Source organism: Python bivittatus, unplaced genomic scaffold (genome assembly GCF_059951505.1).
Source record: "Python bivittatus isolate LINGU-HERP-01145 unplaced genomic scaffold, Pbiv_v1 ctg000850_np1212, whole genome shotgun sequence".
Taxonomy (NCBI): Eukaryota; Metazoa; Chordata; class Lepidosauria; order Squamata; family Pythonidae; genus Python; species Python bivittatus.
Genome location: NW_028277112.1, coordinates 64,945,030 through 64,966,407, shown reverse-complemented (window position 1 = coordinate 64,966,407; position 21,378 = coordinate 64,945,030). Strand labels below are relative to the sequence as shown.

General features: G+C 37.9%; 1 protein-coding gene across 2 annotated transcripts in view; it reads right to left on the bottom strand.

The window, feature by feature from the left end:
• The window catches only part of MELK (maternal embryonic leucine zipper kinase), a 40,510-nt gene extending 20,778 nt beyond the window's left edge, over positions 1 to 19,732 (bottom strand). The window contains exons 1-7 of one of the 2 annotated variants that reach the window (XM_025164069.2): positions 19,687 to 19,732; positions 16,926 to 17,010; positions 12,619 to 12,704; positions 10,804 to 10,920; positions 4,075 to 4,218; positions 3,099 to 3,167; positions 1,591 to 1,683 (exon numbers count right to left, since the gene is read on the bottom strand). In XM_025164069.2, coding sequence (XP_025019837.2) covers positions 1,591 to 1,683; positions 3,099 to 3,167; positions 4,075 to 4,218; positions 10,804 to 10,920; positions 12,619 to 12,704; positions 16,926 to 16,989 — 573 coding nt within the window. In that variant the 5' untranslated portion in view covers positions 16,990 to 17,010; positions 19,687 to 19,732. Of the gene's footprint in view, positions 1 to 1,590; positions 1,684 to 3,098; positions 3,168 to 4,074; positions 4,219 to 10,803; positions 10,921 to 12,618; positions 12,705 to 16,925; positions 17,011 to 19,563 lie in introns of both variants that reach the window. The other variant, XM_007424179.4, reaches the window with a different exon arrangement.
• Between the last annotated feature and the right edge of the window lie 1,646 nt (positions 19,733 to 21,378).

The following is a 21,378-nucleotide window of genomic DNA, read 5'->3' as shown; positions in this document are numbered from 1 at the left end:
CTCAATTGTGAAACCGCTTTAGGAAGCTTCCAGAAGTCACTTTCAGCCAGGAACCAGAAAACACAAACTGGTTTAAATCTTGTGATGCTCAGCTGGCTGCCAAGATGTCAAGGGTCAACCATTCCGTTCACCATACATAGCATATTCACCATACTTAGTATGATGAGCATGTCACCCCTGTGAAGAGGAAGAGTGCTGATCTTGGAGTTGGAGAGAGGTGGAACGATTATTCTTGCCAATAAATTTTTTAGAGGGTCACAGAAGCTCAGCACTGAAAAGCAGTGTTTTCTCTGCAGTCCTGCAGTTGGGAGTACCGACATGGAAACAAGGCTAAAAGTTATGTTGAAGGGAAACAACCCATTCTTGGAAGGGAAGCAGCAAACTTCAGCCTTTCTCTCCAGCTTCCAAAGTGTTCCAAAACCACAACTGCGGGCAGGGACACAGGCAGGCGCAGCAGTGGAAAGGAACACGTGAGGGAAGGGCTGATGCTGCCATATCACCTCGGCTGCGGTCCCAAGTCAGATATCACTTCAGTCAGCAGCACCACCACCACCACCTCCACCTCTGCCACCCTCTTCTTTCTTCCTCTCTTTAGTCAGGAAAAGGTGGTGAAGGGAGACGCTCAGAGGGCTCAGGGACATGGCTACTGCAATGTGGGGAAGAAGCGGCCATCTTCAATGACACAACCAGGGGAGCTTCAGCACTGGAGGGTCCCTTCTGAGAGGTTTGCTTATGCTCTCAGAAGGGATTCTAATTTCAGGACAATCTCCACTCTGTTCCAATGTGGGAGAAAGAGGCAGAAGTTCAGTAATTTGAACTGAATCCAATCCAATCCAAAACTGGGTCCTAGGAGAGCAGGAGATTAACTGTGGGTGTCTTCTAGGACCAGGAATCCTATCACTACACCTGCTTTTCATCACCCATGTCCTTCTGTTTGTCCACCAAGGCTGTCCAGACCTGACGAACTTTGCACAGCACGACCCAGAATATCCGCCATGCATGCTATCACAGGACAGCGTTAACACACAGCCTGCAGAGAACTAAACAAATGCAGTGGTTGGCCAGAGTTTGGGAAATAGACATACACTTGCATTTTAAAGCATGATGGGCCCCGTCCAAAAAAGCTGCAACGGAATTGTACAAGAATACACGCATTTTTCAGAAAAAGAAAATGTCTCTCCTTTCCAGTGAATGGAGGAAATCGCAGCTTTTTAAAATCCAGATATTGGTTTGAGGAATGCAGAGGTGATGGGGCCTGGACCGCTTTCAGGTCCTAGGGAAGGCAACTGAATCAGCCCTCCACCCCAGTCCAGAGTCCTTGCCCTGCAGGGGAAGATAAGGAGAGAAGACAGGCAGAGAAGCTGATGGCTGTAGACGCTGGAGCGTAGAAAGGGTGACCAGTAACTGCAGGGAGACTTTTTTTGGGGAAAAAAACACCCTTATCTACACATAACCATGCCATACTAAGGTTCCCCCTTTTTAAAAGTTAGACATTGTTAGATTTATACGGTGGTACGTTGGGAGGAAAATCTCAAAGGGTTCAATTGAGACGCTGGTGAAAATTAGAGGCCAAAGCGCATAGTACAATACCTCTGAGCCAATATAAGCTTTGCCCTGAATTAACTCTGGTGCTGCATATGCAGGACTTCCACAGCAGGTGCTCAGATGGTAATCCAGACCACCCTACAAAAGCAACAAAAAGAATAAGCCACACTTGCCAAGGTATGTAAGGTGACAGTACACGTCACACCAATGTGTGAACACTGAATTTGGTAGATCTTGTCAGCTTAAACATCTGAGCTCCTAAGAGCAAAACAGAGTGACTTGTCAGGCTTAGAGCAGTTGATAGCAACACAATTTATCTTTAGTCTGTTTACAGTCTTACCGGGCAGGCATAGGGGTATGCAAGCAGGTCACAATTTGTGTGAGTTTGAATAATGCGAAATTCGATTAAGTGCGAATTGTAACCTAAGGCCAGGTTGCTTTTCATGAGATCCAAAATTCAGTTAATACGAGGCTAGCATGTGTGCAAGTTGGGGTTTTAGATACTGCTAATCTGGCTGGGGAATTCTGGGAGTTGAAGTCCGCACATCTTAAAGTTTCCAAGGAACTTTAGGAACCCTGCATTAGAGCAAAAATGTCATGTAACTGAATAACACGAACATGGTCATAGCAATGCTTAAATAAGATGAGATGTGGGAATGCCTGAATCGATGGTAGAATTTATTTTGTTTTTATTTTGCTTTTATAACTACCCTGTGACTTTGTTAACCATAAATTTAAAGTATATTGTTTTTATACTTTACTGTAATATTTCATTAATATACACATAAACATTTCATTGCCTATTTCCACTGAGCTAGAACCAATAACCATATTTTCCATAGAAATATCACTTCGAATAGCATGAATTCGAATAATGTGACCACTTTGTGGGATCTGTTTTTACCACACTGAGACCTACCTGTACTTTCATTTATGGCAGTGTTTCTCAATCTCAGCAACTATAAAATATGTGGACTTCAACTCCCAGAATTCCCCAGCCATTCATCATGGAAGGAACACTGAGATAGTACCTATTAGAGTTTAGTAAACTTTTTGCTTTCCAAGAAGTTCTTACTTTTTGTGTGTGTGTGTGTGTGCCTTTGATTCAGTGTTGACTCCTGGTTCCTGCTTGGGCAAGTTCCTGCAGTTTTCTTGGCAAGATTTCAGAAGTGATTTGCCCTTGTCTGCTTCCTAGAGTTGAGGGAGTCATTAGCCCAAGGTCACCCAGATGGCTTTATGCCTAAAGCAGAACTCATAGTTTCCAAGTTTCTAGCCTGTGCCTTAACCACTGTGCCAAGCTGTCTGTCTCTCTCTTGAAACTAAGATTCTAAAATTCTGAGCTACACACACTTGACCTTCAGTAGTATACTTATGGGAAAGTTATGACAGAAGAAAGAATCCAAACAGAATGCATTGATTAAATACAGGTGATTTGTTTGGAGGTGAAACTGCAGACTTCTCTCCTTGTTCAGATCAATACCGTTTGATACTTTTTATTCTTTGCAAAGCAGCTAGAATGCAAGGAACTCTAGCAAAATTAAGGTCATACCCACCCTTGGTTTTGCACAGAGACCAAAGTCTATCAGCTTCAAATTATGCTCAGCATCAATCAACAGGTTTTCCTAAAAGGAGAGAAATGAGAGGTTAGAACAAGTACAATCAAGCACAGCCCAAGAATAACTATGGGCAGTAAATGCAGCTCCAAGGAAGCATCAAGCTTCAGTTCAATCAAATGCACACATATGAATACAAAACATGAACAGCCAGCTTAGCTGAAATTTGAGAACTTGCAAAGGAAGAATGTGAAGATGTAGGAAGAGGTCTTGGAGGGTTCAGAAGTCTAGAGATAATGAATCTCTCTCTAGGGCAGTGTTTCTCTACCTTGGCAACTTGAAGATGTGTGAAGTTCAGAATTCCCCAGCCAGCATGCTGGCTAGGGAATTCTGGGAGTTGAAGTCCACACATCTTCAAGCTGCCATGGTTGAGAAACATTGCTCTAGGGAAAGACACCAAAGCAGACTCTGCACTGGGGAAACAAAGGAAGAAGAAACTAAATAAAAGCTTGAAGGAAACAACACAATGTACCAAGCCAAAAAGGGAGTTAAAAATGGGAAGAGATTGTAGGCTCTAAGAGAATTCTAGGGAGTTTAGTGAGATAAACTAAAAAAAGTAGACAAGGAAGAGGAATGGGTATGGGGAAGTGGAGGTGAAGAGAGGGGCCAAGAAAAAGGTGGAAGGTTCATAAGAAAGAATAGGCAGACAAACCTGGAGGCCCATGAGTTGTGAATCAGAGAACCTTGAACTCAGAAGGCAAATTCTATTCATTTGTGATTTCCACTGCCAGCCAAGGAGCAACAGATGTGATGGCAGTGAGGCCTTTTATAAATTGGTTTGAACCTGTCATGTAGTTCTTTGGCTGCAGGCTTCTAATAGAAATAAAACCAGCAGCCAGCAGTGAAGACCATCTGGGCGCCAATGTAGATTTGGCTTATTACTCTAGAACAGTCAGCTACTGCTGTCTACACTTACTGGCTTGAGGTCCCTGTGAGCGTATCCCTGGCTGTGTACGAAGGCAATTGCAGCTACAATCTGACGAAAAAAGATGCGGGCTTCATCTTCAGCTAAGCGATCCTTTGCAATTATATAATCAAAGAGCTCTCCTCCAGGGCAGTACTGCAGAGGAGGAAAGAAGCAATCATATTTGGGAGAAATTGGCTAGTTGGGAATTACAAAAAAGAAAAAAAAAAGCAATGTTGTTAGCTCTCCAAATAAACATTTAAGACAAGAAAAACCATCAGCATTTCACAGGGCCTCAGTTTTCCAGGCCCTGGTGGACAGCTGAGAGATGCCCTGCACTCATTCCTTTGTCAAGGGTTATATGTTGTTGGTATGCAGGGTTGAAGTGAATGGTGGACGTGCCCAGAGCCAAAAGCATATCACTCCTCTTCAGTGAAAGAAAGAGACAGGGTAACGCTATCCAGGGAACTCCATGAAGGACAAAGTTAGATACATCCTTTGCTTTCCTTCTTCATCCACTTATGAACTTAGGCATGAAGACAGACAACCTTCCAAACTACTGGAGATTGGAACTAACACCACAATGTAAGTTTCCTGTTCTCTTCCCCAGCAGCAATAGACACCTACTGAAGGAGAAAGTTAGAGTACACCAACCCATATAGATATAATTGTTAACTCTTCCTTTAACTTAGCAAGTGAGTTCTGTGGTAAGACAATTTGGCGCAGCGGTGAAAGTGTTAGGGTCAAGTTCCACCTACTTGGTTCTCAGAGGCAAGACAAGATAACAATAATAACACTTTGATAATGATATTAATAATTCCTGCTGTCTTATTCATTTTGGTTTTAACCTAGTTGGCCTTGAGAAAAGTGCTTTGTTAGTTACTGGGATGGGAAACCACCATGAAATCCAAGGGCTTTAGACTATCCTGGAAAGTAAGAAGAAGGGAACACCAATCTACTCCTATATTTTGCCAGGGAAAAAACATGGACATCTATCTGGAAATCATTAGTTCAAAATACTACAGGTATTATCTTTTTTTAAAAAATAATTTTATTAAAGTTTAAAGATAACAAAGATAAAAACTAATACAAACTAAGAAAAATACTATAAAAAGTAAAAAGAAAAAATGCAAAGAAAAATAAGAAAAATAAAAAAGATATATAAAGAAATGACTTCCCCCTTCATCAAGACAAATACAATTTCAGTAACTTATCACCTTCTCTGACATTTCAACAAAAGAGCTCTTCTTCCCGTATCTCATCTCTTATCTATAAACAAATCTTTAAAGCCTTGTCATTTGGACCTAGTCAAGAAGAATCCATTAAAAGCTACCAGAAACAACATATGTATAACCTTGATCAAATAAACCCACTTTGTATTCCTTTCTTTTACTTTTAAGAATCTTGATCTTTAATCCCTTCAAATAGTGTCCCACAAGTTGATTTCTTATCATTTTCTCTTTGTCTCCTCTCAGAAACTCCCCTTTAATTATTAAGACATCTGTCAGTTTCATTTGTAAATCCAGTGTAACATGGTTTTCCATATCATTCTTGTAGCCTGACATTTTTAAATCCATTTTCAGGTCCACATTCAAATCAGCCTCAGTCTGTTTCATCCAGTAAAATCTGTTCTTCTTCCATAACTTCTTTTGAATCCATTTTTATAATAGCAGAAAATCTTAAGAATAATTTTTGAGTGCATAGTTCCCAAATATCCTTGAATTCTTCCACAAATAATATTACTCCATTCTGTGTTAATGGGTCTCGTCTTTAGTTCTTTCTGATCCCCTCTAGTCAAACTTCAAAGTCCCCTCTTATCTTATCTTTAGAAAGGTATTGTCTTTCTAAAAATTACTCCAACATGATTAGTGGAATGTACAATATTATTATTATTTTTTTTTAAGAATGGGAGTATCTTTTTGCTAGGACAAACTATCTGATGACAGGAAAAAATAACCTATCAATCAAGTATTACCCAAACCACATTTTTAACGGCCCCTAGAGTTCCCTTTGACTATCCTGCTGACCTCTTGAGGCAGAAAATAGATTTAAAACACTGTAGTAAGAATCCTACAATTGGCTTAACACAAATACAAATACAAGGCAAAGAAAAAAATATTAGGAGTTTAATAGCCTATTTGCTTTTTAAAAAAAAAGTATTAAAATTTTTTACATGTATAATACATTCAAATAAAAAATATAGATGTGAAAAAGAAAAGAGAAGAAACAAAGAAAAAAGGAGATAGAAAAAAGAAAAAAAAAGATCAGAACAGAAAACATGAAAAAAAAAGTATTAAGAAGTGGCTTCTGGTCTTCTTTTTATAACCTATTCTTTCTAATCATCAAAACCACAAGCCACAAAATTATTTTCTTTATGCAAAAAGTCCATAAGAGGTTTCCAGTCATTGATGAATGCCAGTAGTGACCTTTCTCTAATCAAAGAAGTCAGTTTGGCCATCTCAGCAAATTCTGTCAATTTCACCAATCATTCCTCCATCTTTGTGCATATAATAATCTCACTGCGGTAATCATATATTGAAATAATCTTCCATGACTTTTTTATAACTGTGTATCCATCAGCCCTAAAAGGAAAAGTTCTGGCTTCAATTGAATATTAATCTTTAAAATCCTCTGTATCAATGTGTGTATTTGAATCCAAAATTTGGATGTCCACCAAACATGTTAAAATGTCCCTTCATGTTGTTCACATTTCCAACATACATTTGGAATGCCTTTATGCATTCTAGATAATTTCTCCGGTGTCATGTACCAACGATACACTATTTAAACATTCTCTTTAAGGTCATAACTTAATGTAAATTTCAACCCTTTTGACTACATATTTTCCCATTGATCCATCTGTATGTTATAACCAAAATTCTTAGCCTACTTTATCATATATTCTTTAACCTGTACTTCTATTCAAATTTCAGCAAAAGTTTATACATTTTAGCAATTACATGTTCATCATCAGTACACATTTGCACTTCAAATTCTGTCTTACTTTGTTCCATACCATAAGTCTTTTTATCCATTTTAAATCTTTCTGATAACTGTAAATGAGAAAACCATTGACAATTATATCCTTCTGCCATTAGTTGCTCTCTTGATTTAATTTTATATTCCCCTTCATGATTTTCCAATAATTCCTGGTACATTAACTATTTATCTTTGCCTGTTGTTTCTCTTCTGTAAAATGCTTCTTGTGCTGAGATCCATAGAGATGTTTTTGGGCACAGCCTGGGTTTATATTCCATATTCTCAATATGGCACGTCTAATAAAATGGTTTTTAAAATCCACTTTAACTTTATTGTATCATAAATATCCATGCCATCCAAACCTCAAGTCTTTTTATCTCTAAAAAGTTAAAAAGTCTTTTAACTCTAAGAATCTTTTGTTTCTCAGCAACACCCACTCTTTCATCCAAACCAAACAAGCTGCAAAATACAATTTCAAATTGTTTAAACCCAATCCTCCTCTTGCCTTTGCATCTTGTAACACTTTGTATTTAACTCATCGTTTTTCCCTTGCCATACAAATTTAGATATATCTTTTTGCCATTGCTTAAATGATACATCAGTTGTCAAAACGGGTATTGTCTGAAACAAAAACATCATTCTAGGCAAAACATTCATTTTTATCACAGAGATTCTCCCCAACAGTGACAATTTTATTTTTTCTCATCTTAACATGTCCTTTTTAATTTTATTCCGTGTCTTAACATCGTTATTTTGAAATAACATTCAATTCCTATTTGTCATAACAATGCCCAAATATTTTACTTTTTTCTCAATTTTAAAACCAGTTTTCTCCATCAGTTCTCTTTGATCTTCTATTTTCATATTTTTTGTTAACATCTTTGCCTTCTAATTATTAATCTTAAAACCTGCTAGCATACCAAAGTCCTTTAATTTTCCAATTAATATTTCTATTCCCTCTAACGGATCCTCCAAAATTACCACCAGGTCATCAGCAAATGCCCTTAATTTATATGTTTCGTTTTTAATCTTTACTCCCACAATTTTCTCATCTTGTCTCATTCAGTACCGCAAGAACTAAAATAAACAAGAGTGGAGACAGAGGGTATCCTTATCTTCTCCCTTTTTGAATCTCACAAGGTTTTGTTAATTCTCCGTTAACAATTATTTGTGCTTTCTGTGAGGTATAAATCGATCTTGCCCATTTAATAAATTATCTCCAAAGTTAAAATCTAAACAAGAACATCCAGTTCAAATTATCAAAAGCCTTCTCTGCATCTAAGATCAGTGCAGCTTGCTTTTCACTGTGTTGCTCCAAATACTTCAGAATATCCAACACATTTCTAATATTATCTTGTAATTGTCTTTTAGGTAAAAACCCACATTGATCTTCATGAATAAAGTTCTGGAAAAATATTTTCAACCTTTCAACCAAAATCATTCTAAACAACTTATAGCCATTATTCAATAAAGATATTGGTAGATAATTTCTTGTTAGAGTCAGTTCTTGGGCCTCTGTAGGTACTGATGCTATATTGGGCCTCTTCCCAGCTATCAGGAAACTTTGCAATCTGTAAAATAATATTGTTTGTTGTAAAGGTTGTAAAAGTTCACCCTGAAAACATTTATTAGAAGAGGTTGGCAGACCATCTGGACCAGGTGCCTTTCCTGTTTTAGTCTTTTTAATAGTTTCACAAATTTCCCTTATTGTTATAGGTCCATTCAATATTTGTCTCTGATTCTCTGTAATTTTCACTAAATTCTGTTTATGTAAATATTCATCCACTTTTTCCAAGGGAATTTCTTGATCTTTATATAAAGCAGAATAATACTGGTGAAACACTTTTCGCACATTTGCATTATCTGTTATCACAGTATTTCCTTCTTGTAACTTTAGTATCACTTCCTTTTCTTTTTCTTCTCACAACTTATATGCCAACCATTTCCCCAGTTTATTTGCAAATTCAAAATTTCTTTGTTTTGCATAATTTATCTTTACTTCCATGTCTCTCTCTGTTAACATAGATAATTGCCTCTGTAGAAGCTTAATTTGGTAGGTAATAGTTATCCTCTCTAGGGATATTTTTAAACTCTTTTTAAACTCTTCCTTTTTTTTATCTTGTCCAAAATCACTTGTATTTTCTCTTGCCTTTTCTTTTTAAATTTACTGTTATGTTGCATAAAATATCCTCTTATAAAAGCTTTGCTTGCATCCCAAATCGTTCTTACTTCTGTGCCTTTATTAAGATTATTTTCAAAAAATTCTTTTAACTTTTTTTTGCGATCCTCCACTACCATTTCCTTTTGCAACAACATCTCATTCAATCTCCATCTGAAAGAGCCATTTTTCCTTTTAAAAGTTAAAGTCACTGGGTTGTGATCTGAGCAAGTCTTTGGTAATATCTCCCCTGTATGAACATTAGTAGCCAAAGTCTTAAGAGGTCCAAATTGTCTATTCTTGACAAAGATCTATGTCTTTCAGAAAAATAAGTACAGGTAGTCCCCAGTTTAAGAACAAGTTCTGTTCCCAAGGTCTGTCCTTAAGTCGAATTTGTATGTAAGCCAGAACAGTATTATTGTATAACACTATATAAGTAGTATTGTGTAATGAACTTGAACCATTGTGTATTTAATTTGAATCATTGTGTATTTAACTTGAATTTTGCTACAATAGGCTCTGTTCTTAACTATGGGTCATCTGTAATCCAGGTGTGCTTAACCTGGGGACTCCTTCTACCTCTCTCCACTTGTTTTGGCTCATCTAGTAAAATCTGGCAGAGTTGGCTCATGCCAGGTCCCATCAGGAAAGCAACACCAACTTGTGGGATCATGGAGAGCTTCTCCCCCACCCTCCCATTTTGCTTTTCTCTGTCTTTAACACTTTAGTCCCAATTAGCTCTCTGTAGCTACAATCACGCAGTCTGGCTCATATTACTTTTACCTTCTTATTTTGTAAAATCCACCAATTATCTACTTTTCTTAATAATAAACAATCAGCATTCCCACGAAGTTCTGGTCTGTTTGTCTAGTTAATTTTACTATTTTCAAAGGCATTTTTGTCAAAGAAAAAAAAAAGTTGTATTTTATTTTCTAAAAATTACTGTCCCCTTTATCCCTTTAAAACTTTCTTAAATCATAATCATGTTAAGCTTTTGCTTTTAAGTCAAAATCCTTTAAGATAGTATTTTGTTTCCTCTTAATCCCCAAAAGAACGCAACTCACCGAATGTCTTTATTCTTTCCTGCCAGCCAGAAGATCTCTCTTAAGTTGTAAATTAATTATATCTGAAAGTGTTTAAGGAAGTGAGGCTTTCGCAGGTCAAATGTCCATAAAGGCTGCACAGTGGTTTTGAACGCAATAGTAATCTCTCAACTCCCAAGCTGCTCAACCCACGATTGACTGCAAGAAACTCAATTCCTGCAGTCTCCTTCTTCTGAGAAGGAGCTATCCAGAGCTTAAGTGGGCAATCTTTCCTTCTCCAGAGAGAATTTTGTCAGCCAGAACTTGCACCTGGCTGCCGATCTTTGCCATGGTGCTGTCCCCACTTGTGGAGACGCTTGCAGGGACGTCTAACCCACCATAGGTCCTCACCCAGAAGTCCAATAGCCTCCTATTTGCTGTGAAATCCCTGGAAATGTAAAGCCTGTGTTTGCTAAATAAATGTCTAACTATATCAGACAGCTACAGGAATCCATAGCAATTCCACTAGTATAACAGAGTTGCAGTGTAAATTGTAAAAATGTATGAGGTTTTAAATCTTACCTCTAAAACCATAAAGATCTTCTTTGGTGTCTCAATCACATGGTACAGACGGCAGATATTCTGGTGGCTTAAACTCTTCATTGCTTCAATTTCAGTTTTTATACGAGGTAAGTCATCCTAAAAGATGAAAGATTCATGCCATCTCCAGGTCATTTTATGTCAAAATAAATAAGCTAAAAATTTGTTTCCTTTCTTCTTCCTTCCCTATTTCTTTGGCCTGTTGTATCACAATATTTGTGTGCACAGGAACTGTTTTGTTTTATAATCTCTGCATAGCTTTAGGTCTGTTTTAACTGCTTTTTGTCTAATGCAGGGTTCTTCAACCTTGGCCACTTGAAGATGGGTGGACTTCAACTCCCAGAATTCCCCAACCAGCATGGATGGCTGGGGAATTCTGAGAGTTGAAGTCCACCCATCTTCAAGTGGCCAAGGTTGAGGAACACTGTTCTAATGAACACACATTTTCTCTGCAGCAAAAATACTTACCCTTAGATGGTGATCTTTGTCCCATCTCCCTTTTCTGTCTAACCCAGTGTTTTCAAACTTTGCAACTTTAAGATATGTAGACCTCAACTCCCAGAACTCCGCAGCTAGCATTCTGAGAGTTGAAGTCCACACATCTTAAAGTTGCCAGGTTTGAAAAACAATTCTCTAACCCAACACGGAGGTAAAAGTTAAGAAAAGGAGAAAGGAGATTCTTTGAGTAACTTGCACGCCATTCTTTAGGTGGTACATGAGGAAAACAATTATTTTCTCATGGTTTCAGGGAAAAAAAACCCTTTATAACATGAGAAACATGGTCCATCTATGGCATTTGATCAATCCTCATTCTCCAACTCAGAATAAATGAATACATCTAGCAATATGCTGGCCTGAGGGACAAAAAGGTCTAAAGCAAGAATGAGGATTGGAGTAATGGCTGTCAAGATAAGCATTTCTTGTTTCTTACAATTACTTTCAAGAGCACATCCAAATTGCCAAGACTACCATGCTATTAGGCCACAGCTGAGTTTTAAAAAAGAAGAACATTAAAAAAGAAGCAAGAACCTGAAATAAGAGCAATCCAGCAAAATGAAAGCAGTTGAGCAGAATCAATCCAATACTTATGGCTGGAATAGCAACCCTCCAGTCCCTGGGCCTAATTTAGCTTGTTGGGCCAGCTCATTTTCCTCAAATTCCATGACCTCCAACAACATATTCTACATCCCACCGGGAGAAGCTGTGTTCCCCAAAGGAGCTAAGTATTCTGAAATACTTCGTTTGATGGCACTAAAATGTTTGTCCCATTAGTGCTTCCAAAGAGAGTAGTTTCTAAAGGCGGAGCTTTATTTTGGGAGATGGGGGACACCACTTCAAGGTTTCCCATGGAATTGGAGTAAGTGCCCTGGCCTATTTCATCTTTCAGAGAAAAGGACTCTTTAACACAGAAAGAAGTGGCAATGATGAAAGAGAACTTCAGGGAAAGAATTCCTTGGTCTGAAACTCATTATGATGTCTGGTCCATCAAGTCTTCAGAGCTGGACAGTTTGACCTTTGGATTACAGTACTTTGCCTTTTGTATCCAACATACAATCCTGCCATTAACAGGCATCCAACTAGCATTATTGTCTAAATATCATTAACTGAATGCCAAATGTTAGGTCTCAGTTACTGCAAAATGTGGCCCAGGTGGTTTCAGTATATTCCAAATTCCTTAAAGTTCCAAATCATTTAAGGCCAGAAAACACCTTACAGTTTCCAATTAATGAGCTGTACAATTAGAAACCGTATTTGAACATATAAAACTAATCTTCCCTTGCTTAGAAACTCACTTACCCCCAGAGTCAGCTTGTCCATTATTTTTATTGCAACCTGTTCACCAGTAAGTAAGTGACGAGCCAGTTTAACTTTTGCAAAGCCACCTACAGTAAGGAAAAGAAAAGCCCACCATGATTCCTAATTAGCATTTATATTCAATTCTGCCTTGAATACAGTGATTATTAGCTAGAATTATTGGTCATGTCAAAACTCCTCCTTTCCCAGGACAGCTTGCGATTACCTATCAAAGGAGCCATTACTTAGAGCAGCTGTTCTGCTATAGGTGTAGTAGATCATCTATTTCATAATAATGTCTCACCTTTAAGTCTGCATATTACCCCTGTAGAAAAGCAGATCTCCCTCTGATATGCTTAGGATTCTATTCCTGTAACCTCTGTGATGCTATTGCTGCTCCTAGAAATGCCCTCACAAAAGTCAACTTTTTGAGAAAGGCCAAGGCATGCTGCAATTTGGAATGTAAGAGTAAATGGTCAACAGAAAAATAGAGATGCTGTGTATCTGTGAAACTAAAAAAAAAAAGGAGAGAATGTAATGGATCTGAAGAAAGACAGCCTGAACATGTGGGATGGAGTTGTGAGTGCAGGAAAATGAAAGTGAAGTTTTATTTATGAATGAACAGACTGAACTGTATATCAATAAAGTATGAATTGCTGTCATCTAGGTGTTGTGGCTGCACGTGAAAGTAGGAATCCTTAGGTTGGTGATAGTTGTACATTATGCTGTAGCGAACAGTGATAAGGAAAGCACCAGAGGTCCCAGGCCCAGCCCAAGAACGGTGAAATAGTCCAGTTGAGTTAAGTTCCTTTATCTGCTTACCCCATATATAGAGAATCTTGCCAGACTAAATCTATACTACTGCAACAAGAGGGTATACCTGGGAGATTCTAGGGAGTGGCTATCCTGAACCGCTCTCACTTCCCAGGCTCCCCCTACGGACTGTGTTGTCTTTTGTCTCCTTGTCCTTCCTGGAATGCACCCCCTCCTTCCTGACAGCCTTGCTCTCTGTTGCTATCCACAAGAGGTGTGTTTGGGGGAAATTGTGCAACATTCTTAGTGAATGCCTCACAGGAGAAAAAATGATCCTGCTTGGTGACATGAATACACGGATGGTGATTATGAGATGAGCGCCGAAAAAAATGATTGTGCTATCAGAGTACACAAATATGAATGAGAATGGTCATTCGTAAGTGTTTCTTTAGGAAAAGGTCTGTTTTAAATGCACGATTTACGCATAAATCTATTCATAGAAACAAAGAGCAAAGGAAGGAATATAAATCTAAAAGCACGATTGTTGTTGATGAAAGGCAGAGAATTACTAAAGGATACAAGGGTTATCAGATATGGGACAGACCACTTTGGGTGGGGTCAGGAGTGAATTTTCAGAAAAAAATAGACATGGGAAACTAAGAATTGAAAGAAATGGGAGTGAAAGCGGAACGTCTGCAGGAAGAAAAAAAGTATGAATCTTATATGAAATCATATTAGAAGATAGATTCGTTTCCCAAAATCATGAATGGAAAGTTGACAACAAGGAAGGAGAATGCAGAAACTGGTTGGAACAATTTAAAAAAGAATTATGCTGTGGACTGTCATTGAAGTCTGTGAAGTTACAGCAATAGGAAATCTAGAAAAATGTATTTTATAGAACGATGACATGAAATAAGCTATGGAAAAAATGCATGTAAGAGAATTCTTGCTGCACAAAAACAAGATGGAAGAAATATATTGCATAATGTAGCAAAAGAGCTGAGCCTGAAAAGTAGATGGCTGGAGGTCCCAAACCACCTCTTCCAGAAATTGTCTGGATCTTTACAGGTAGTCCTTGCTTACCAACCACTCCTTCAGTGACCATTCGAAGTTACACCAGTGCTGAAAAAATAACTTTACGACCAATTTATGGCCATTTACGACCTTAGCAGCATCCCTCAGTTGTGTGATCACCATTACAGTCAGTACGCATTATCCTGTGCCTGACCTGTGTTTTTTTCTTTTTCCTGCCTTGCAGAGCAGAGAGATTGGAGAGGAAGGGATAAAAGACAGTAAGCTGTTTGCTCTTCTACACATGGAAAGCAATGTGATCACACCAGCAGCAGGAAAGGGTCAGGCAAAGGAGAGATTGCCTACACTTACTTCTCGCCCCCTTGCAAAGTGGAGAGATTGGAGAGGAAGAGATTTCAAGAGAGTACTGTAAGCTGTTTGGTTCCCAGCCCTAGGCTGTCAGTGCACTCACATTGCTTTCAATGTGTAGAAAAGCAAACAGCTTTTTCTCTTGAAATCTCTTTCTCTCCAATCTCTCCGCTCTTGGGGGGGGGGAGGGAGAAAAAAAAGCTAGTGATTTCTGTAGGCAATCTCTCCTTTGCCTGATCCTTCCCCCCACAGAGCAGAGAGATTGGAGAGGGATTTCAAGTGAGTAAGCTGTTTGCTCTTCTGCACATGGAAAGCAATCCAATCGTGCCAGCAGCAGTAAAGGATCAGGCAAAGGAGAGATTGTCTACAGAAATCGCTGTATGGAAAGCAGTCGCAGTCACATGATTTCCCACTTACTGACCACTTCGCTTAGCAGTAGAGTTGCTGATCCCAATTAAGGTCATCAAGCAAGGACTACCTGCATAATGCTGCCTACTGCTTTGGACTGGTGGTTTGGTCCTTTCCACTGCCACAAGCCATCCTCCAGGGGAACCTCACCTGATCTCCTCCCTCAAGCACTGGTGTGTAAAGGGAAAATAAGGCTTGTACTACCTGTGCCGCCTTTCTGACAATAAAAAGGTAAAAAAGCAAAACATGAAATAATTTTGATAGTGCCACTGATGCACGTGACTAGAGGAATCAGCCCTTCTTCCCCTCTTCTCCAATCACACAAAAATAAGTAAAATCAAACTTACTTTTTTTTTTAATGGAGAAATATTAAGTGCAAATAATTCAATATGGAAATATAGACCTGCTTAAGTTATGGAAGAACAGTAGCTTAATTAAAAAAGAAATCTAATACTCTGAATAGACCTTAAGATGTACTGTATTGTAATACTCTGAATAGACCTTAAGTAATACCAATTTACTGCAGATAATGTTTCTCCATCCCAAAATCCCAGTTAAAAGGTAAGAGATTCCTTATTATTATTATAATTACAGCAAATTGATGTGAAAGAGAAAACAAAAATTAAATACTGTGGCACATATGTGAAGTATGAGTCAAGGCTGACATTAAAACCCAGTTTCCTAATTTATGCAGAGAATTAAAGAATCTTAGTCTTAGCACAAATGCAAAAATAGAAATCAAAACCCTAACATAAACACCTCATTAGGCTTGTAACCTATCTCTGCAGAAATAATAGACCCTTTAAATAGATGTTCCCTCTGCTTCTCAGCTTTCCTAGTCTTCTCTAAAGTCTCCTTGAGATTCCTGCTCTGTATTCTAGGATGTTTGGGAAAATCTTGCACTCCACTTGTTTCTAGCCTCTCTCCAGCAATTTCTGCCTTGTTTTAAAGGGAATAAAACATTTTTCTATCCCCATGAAAGGGAGGGCTGGGGGAATCAGTCTCTGTACCTAAATGACAAACACAATTTCTCCCTTGTAATGAGGTTGATTTTAAGTGTACAATCTGTCTGAAAGGATATATATTTGGAATGTACGAGTTCTACCAGCTGGCAGGGGAATGACATACATAACAAATCAGTGCATAGAAAAATATATTGCAAGGACTAGCTGAAATGAGCAAGGAATAGTTAATCTTTTTAAAAGGCAGAGAAAATGCAGGAACATTTTGATGGAAATAAAAAAATATGTTTAGGGTGAAGCGAGCTAAAAAAGGAGTCTCCAGCATACTGAAAGGAATTAAAATAGAAGTGATGATTTGGGATGAACTTGAAGTGAGGGAATTAGGGGATGGCTGTGAGTTGGAATTGAAACAATTGTTACAAATGTCAGTATCCATGAAGAAATCGATGTATGAGAATGTTGAAAAATGGTAAGACTGTAGATCTAGGTAGTGTTTACTGGAGAAATATTAAAATATGGATGTGGTTTTCTTAGGCATAATTACCAGGTTGCTTTGTTCAGTGGAACAAAGTCGGACCAGCTTATAAGCTAATATACCTAGAATCTGCAATGAATCTGAAAATAAAGCTATAACATTGTAATAATCACCTGAAGTGTTTTTATTGTATGGATACTGGAGACATTGGAGAACTCATCAAAAAGTAGAATAGTAAATTAGCTAAGTTTTAATAGCTCTACTCTGAAGTTCATACACGGGAGTGAGGTCTACATATTTCCTATATCTATTTAAAAGATTAAGAAGCATACCTGTTCCAACAGTTTCATGAATTTCATAGTATTTGAGAAGTTCTTCATAGTCATCTACAGCCATATTGAAATAGAAAAGTGTCTTCTGCAAGCACATGACAGAACACAAAATGATCATGAGCTGAATTAACAACAAAAAAAAAAATAATCACCAGGCAACTAACAAATATTTCAATTTTTTTCTATCTGTGAACGTAAGCGTAACACAAAGAATAAAGGAGTTTTATATGTTACAGACAATAGATAATAGATGTTCTGGTTCCTTTTTGATCATATACCATTTACCTTACTTGATTTAATTCAGACAGTCTAGTTTAGCACTTCAAATGAAGCTCTATTTTTGTCTGGTAAAGAAGATCCACCTGGACAAGAGCTGGAAAATATTCCAGGAACAAAGGGATTTTTGATTGTATTGATTAGCAAGAAATGAAGGAAAGTTATATTCATACTACCACTTATTAGTTTTGGAGAAACAACCCAAGAATAAAGTAATTCAGAACTTTTTTTTTTTTTGCCAGTAAATTCATATTCAGAATCCTTAGCATGAATTAAGTTTAGAGAATAGACAGTAGCAATTTACTCAGGAGGCCTTTCTACCTTTTGTCCAGTTCACCGACAGTCCACAACCCAGGAAAGTTTGTCAACATTATATGGTTTCTTCATACAAATTCTTCATGGAGAATTTGTATCGTTATATAGGCTTTGAAACACTTCAGTTACATTAAGCTACAGCCCAATGCACCCAGGTCAGTGAAATTCTAATGGTTCTCACACACACATAAAGCTGAGAGATGAAAATGGATAAAGTCACATCTAGTCCTGTAGTGTCACTGTAGTAAGCTACCATAGTTTGCTGATATCTAGTGGTCATCCAGAGTTTTACAGCCTACCGTATATCTGGTAGCCCTTGGTTTTAGCTTAATGTGTTCTGTGAATTCAGTAAGTATGTATTCAGTATATCACAGTTTAGTGTAAATGTGGATCCAGTCTCAATCTACAAAGCAGAGCTCTTGCTGTGTCTTATTCAGGAACCCCACAGAACACTGCAAGTATATTTAATTGTTGATACCCTATAAAGCTAGAGTAAAAGGATACCACCATCAACATAGTCAACAGCACATTTGTTCTCAGTATCCTACTGTAGTCCAGCAGTTACTGACATTCCCTCCTATATATGAACCTAGACAGCCTGCTTACTCCTCTATGGATGCTTTTAAAAATACTTTAAAACGGGATCATGTTTGGCTGAGAAAGACATATGGTATATACTGCTCTTAGATAAGTGAAGCTGTACTGTGTTTATTTTAAATTTGTTTACATTTTGCAGCATTTATAAATATCTCTTATATTACAACCTAAACTGTTTTAGGAAGGTTAGGGGTTGAAAAGGTAGCAAAGAAATATGTTAAACAAAAATAAATCTTTTCTGTAATTCTTATCCCGTGCAATATGTCTATGTATGCATACATACATGCGTGCACTAATAATGTGTGTGAGAGGAAGTATGAAGGCATACAGAGGAAACAGTCACTTCTTTTGGCCCTGCTTCCATATATACCAAGCCTACACATATAATATATAAGTATAAAAGCTGTTTATTTAACCTAGTCAAAGGGTTAGAGATCAGAGGGAGCAATAAAAGATCCCATTAGCCTTTATCCATACAACAGCTGTTTAACACCCAAACCCAACATCTTATTTTAGATAACACATGACCTTGAAAGACAGAAATTAAAGATTCATGTTATTAGATTCAGTCATTTTGGGATATATTACATTCTTCTCTTCTGGGATAAGGACGAAGCATGAAAAATAGCTGACATAATGTATGTCAACCCAATATGTTGAAAGTGCTACAGGAATAGACAACCACTCAATGGCAGGAAAAAGATATAGATAACTCTAACTTTTTGCAGTATGTAACCTAGTAGTAATCCAGATTTTGCAGCCCAGGTTTGCAGCTCTCATTTTACAACCCATACTTTATCTTAAGCAGCAGTCAAGAAAATGAGTCTTTCTAACTCACTTTTAGAATCCTGTAGAATACAGCTACAAAAATAAGACTAAAGTCAAAATAGAGATTTTTTTTGACAAAGACAGCAAAATAGATAACTTCTCCACTTTAAGCTGTTTCCTTTTCTTAGCATCCTTGTATAAATGTAAGTCTTACTTCTGAGGACCAGGCAAATCTTTTTCTGCAGTTTTTAAAATCATTTTTACTATAAACAGTATCCAATGTTTACATTTTGGTGTAGCACCTAGAAGCCAATTGCATTATGCAAAAGGTATGCCTTAATTCCAAGGGGCAGAGGAAAAAGCAAGAGATTTAAACACACACCACAGGAAATACTCAAGAGACATCTGTAACTTCATTAATTATCAGATAATTACAGCCACCCACAGTATAAAGGTGGAGGACGAGAATACATGAATACATTTCCTCAACTTTTGAACTACTATATAGGCACATTTTAACTAAGTTCAGTCTTGATTGACATACAAGTGATAGTTTAAAAACGAGATGTGCTCATTTAAAAACAAAATCATGTACTTATACCTATTTTTTTCTTTTTAAGACCGCAATTCTACACACACATAATGTATCATAGTTAGATACAAAAAACTCTGGAGGACTTACGCTCAAAGAAATTTATACTCGCATCCAAACTTTACTCCAAGACATAAAAACAAAACCAACCTCCTCGCCCAGCAATAAATATTGCAAAGGGAGGCGGATAATAATAATATTTAAAAAAAATACCGTTCGCCAAAAATCACCCACTTCATCCAGCTCAACGCTCTCGAGGTTTAAAATTCCCGGAAAACTAAACCATTTCCGGCCTCGCTCCAAACAAAGGGCCGTATTCTCGGCGGAAAGGGCGGGATTAGCGGAGGGGTGCATGGGAAGAAGGTCAAAGAAGCTAGCCGAAGTAGGAAGAGTGGCAGTTGGTTTGCAGAATTGGACGTTTGGGGGCGTGGCCTCGTTTCTTCAAAGCGCCAATGGGCTTAGCCGTCTGTTTGTCTGGTTCTGTTCTGCTGATCTCTGGAAGTGCAGGAATTCTTCATGGCGATTTCACGTGGGAGACGATCGGGGAGAGAAAACGGGCTCTCCTGACTGTATTTAACGGACCTATTGAAACTGCTTACACTTAGTTAGATTGTGATTCGCAAATTATTCGTGCACTAGTAGTTCTCAACTCCGATGTGCTGTAGTAACTCCCTAGGACTTTTCAGTAAACATGGATAGACAACATTTAAATAATGAGCTAACCAAGTAGCATAACATTGAGAGGATGTTTTAAAAAAGAAAATGTTAAAGTAACAGAGGTGTTGCGCTTACTGCATTTTCCTTTACCCGAGAATTAAAATGCTTTTTTGAAGTGTTTGGCATAAAGTTGGACAGTATGTTTCTCTCACTGCGATCTAGCTTCTGCAGAAAATTCAGTGTTATTTTATTCAGCAGTGTCCCCTGTGTGTTCAATATGATTTAAAGCCATTTTCCAGCCCATTTTGTAGTAGCTTAAAAAGCAAATACTTTTGAGATGGTGTGTACTGCATTGTTAATATTCTGAGCTATGTCTCGCGAGAGCCAGTTTGGTGTAGTGGTTAAGTCATCAGGCTAGAAACCAAGAGACTGTTAGCTCCAGTCCTGCCTGAGGCACGAAGCCAGCTATGCGGCCTTGGGCCAGCCCCTCTCCCTCCGCCCTGGGAAGGAGACAATGGCAAACCACTTCTGAAAAACCTTACCAAGAAAACTGCAGGGACCGGTCCAGGCAGTCGCCAGGAGTCAACACTGACTCGAAAACACAAAACATCCAGTGTCCATGTCTCGCTAACTGGACAATGGGTACACACTGTAACCAAATTTAAATCCCGATTAGTCCAAAACTCCATGCCATCCTCCTGCATGTTGCTTCTCCTACCCTCTGAGCAAAGTTAAAAATGTATATAAATCAAACCAATTTTACTAATGGTCATAGACCAAAATTCTGAATAAAAAACAAATCAAAATGATAAAACCAAAATACTAAATGGTAAAACGCTTAACAACCGCCTTTTAACATGGAAATAATCTATCAGAATGTAATTCTATCCAATGTTCCCTGACAACAATCATAACTGAGCAATATACTGCTACCTTTTTGAGGCTTCCAAGGATTTATTGGCTAATTATCTTCAATAGAACAGCTGGAGTGAATTTTAAGGAATGGTTATATTATTTTAGAGTGCCCTGAATGGTAGAACGGACAGCCCAGCAAAATATGTGACGCTGATTCCCTCCACCCAGGGACAGATTTGAAGAGAAGGCTACTGTACCTCCTTTTGAGAACCTGTGATGAAACTCTGGTTTCTCTTCAGGTCATGTCAAATGTTATGTTTTGCGCATTCTTGAGGGAAAAAAATGAAGGGAAAAAAAACCCAACAGAGATTGGGAAAGCTGAGATTTGCATAT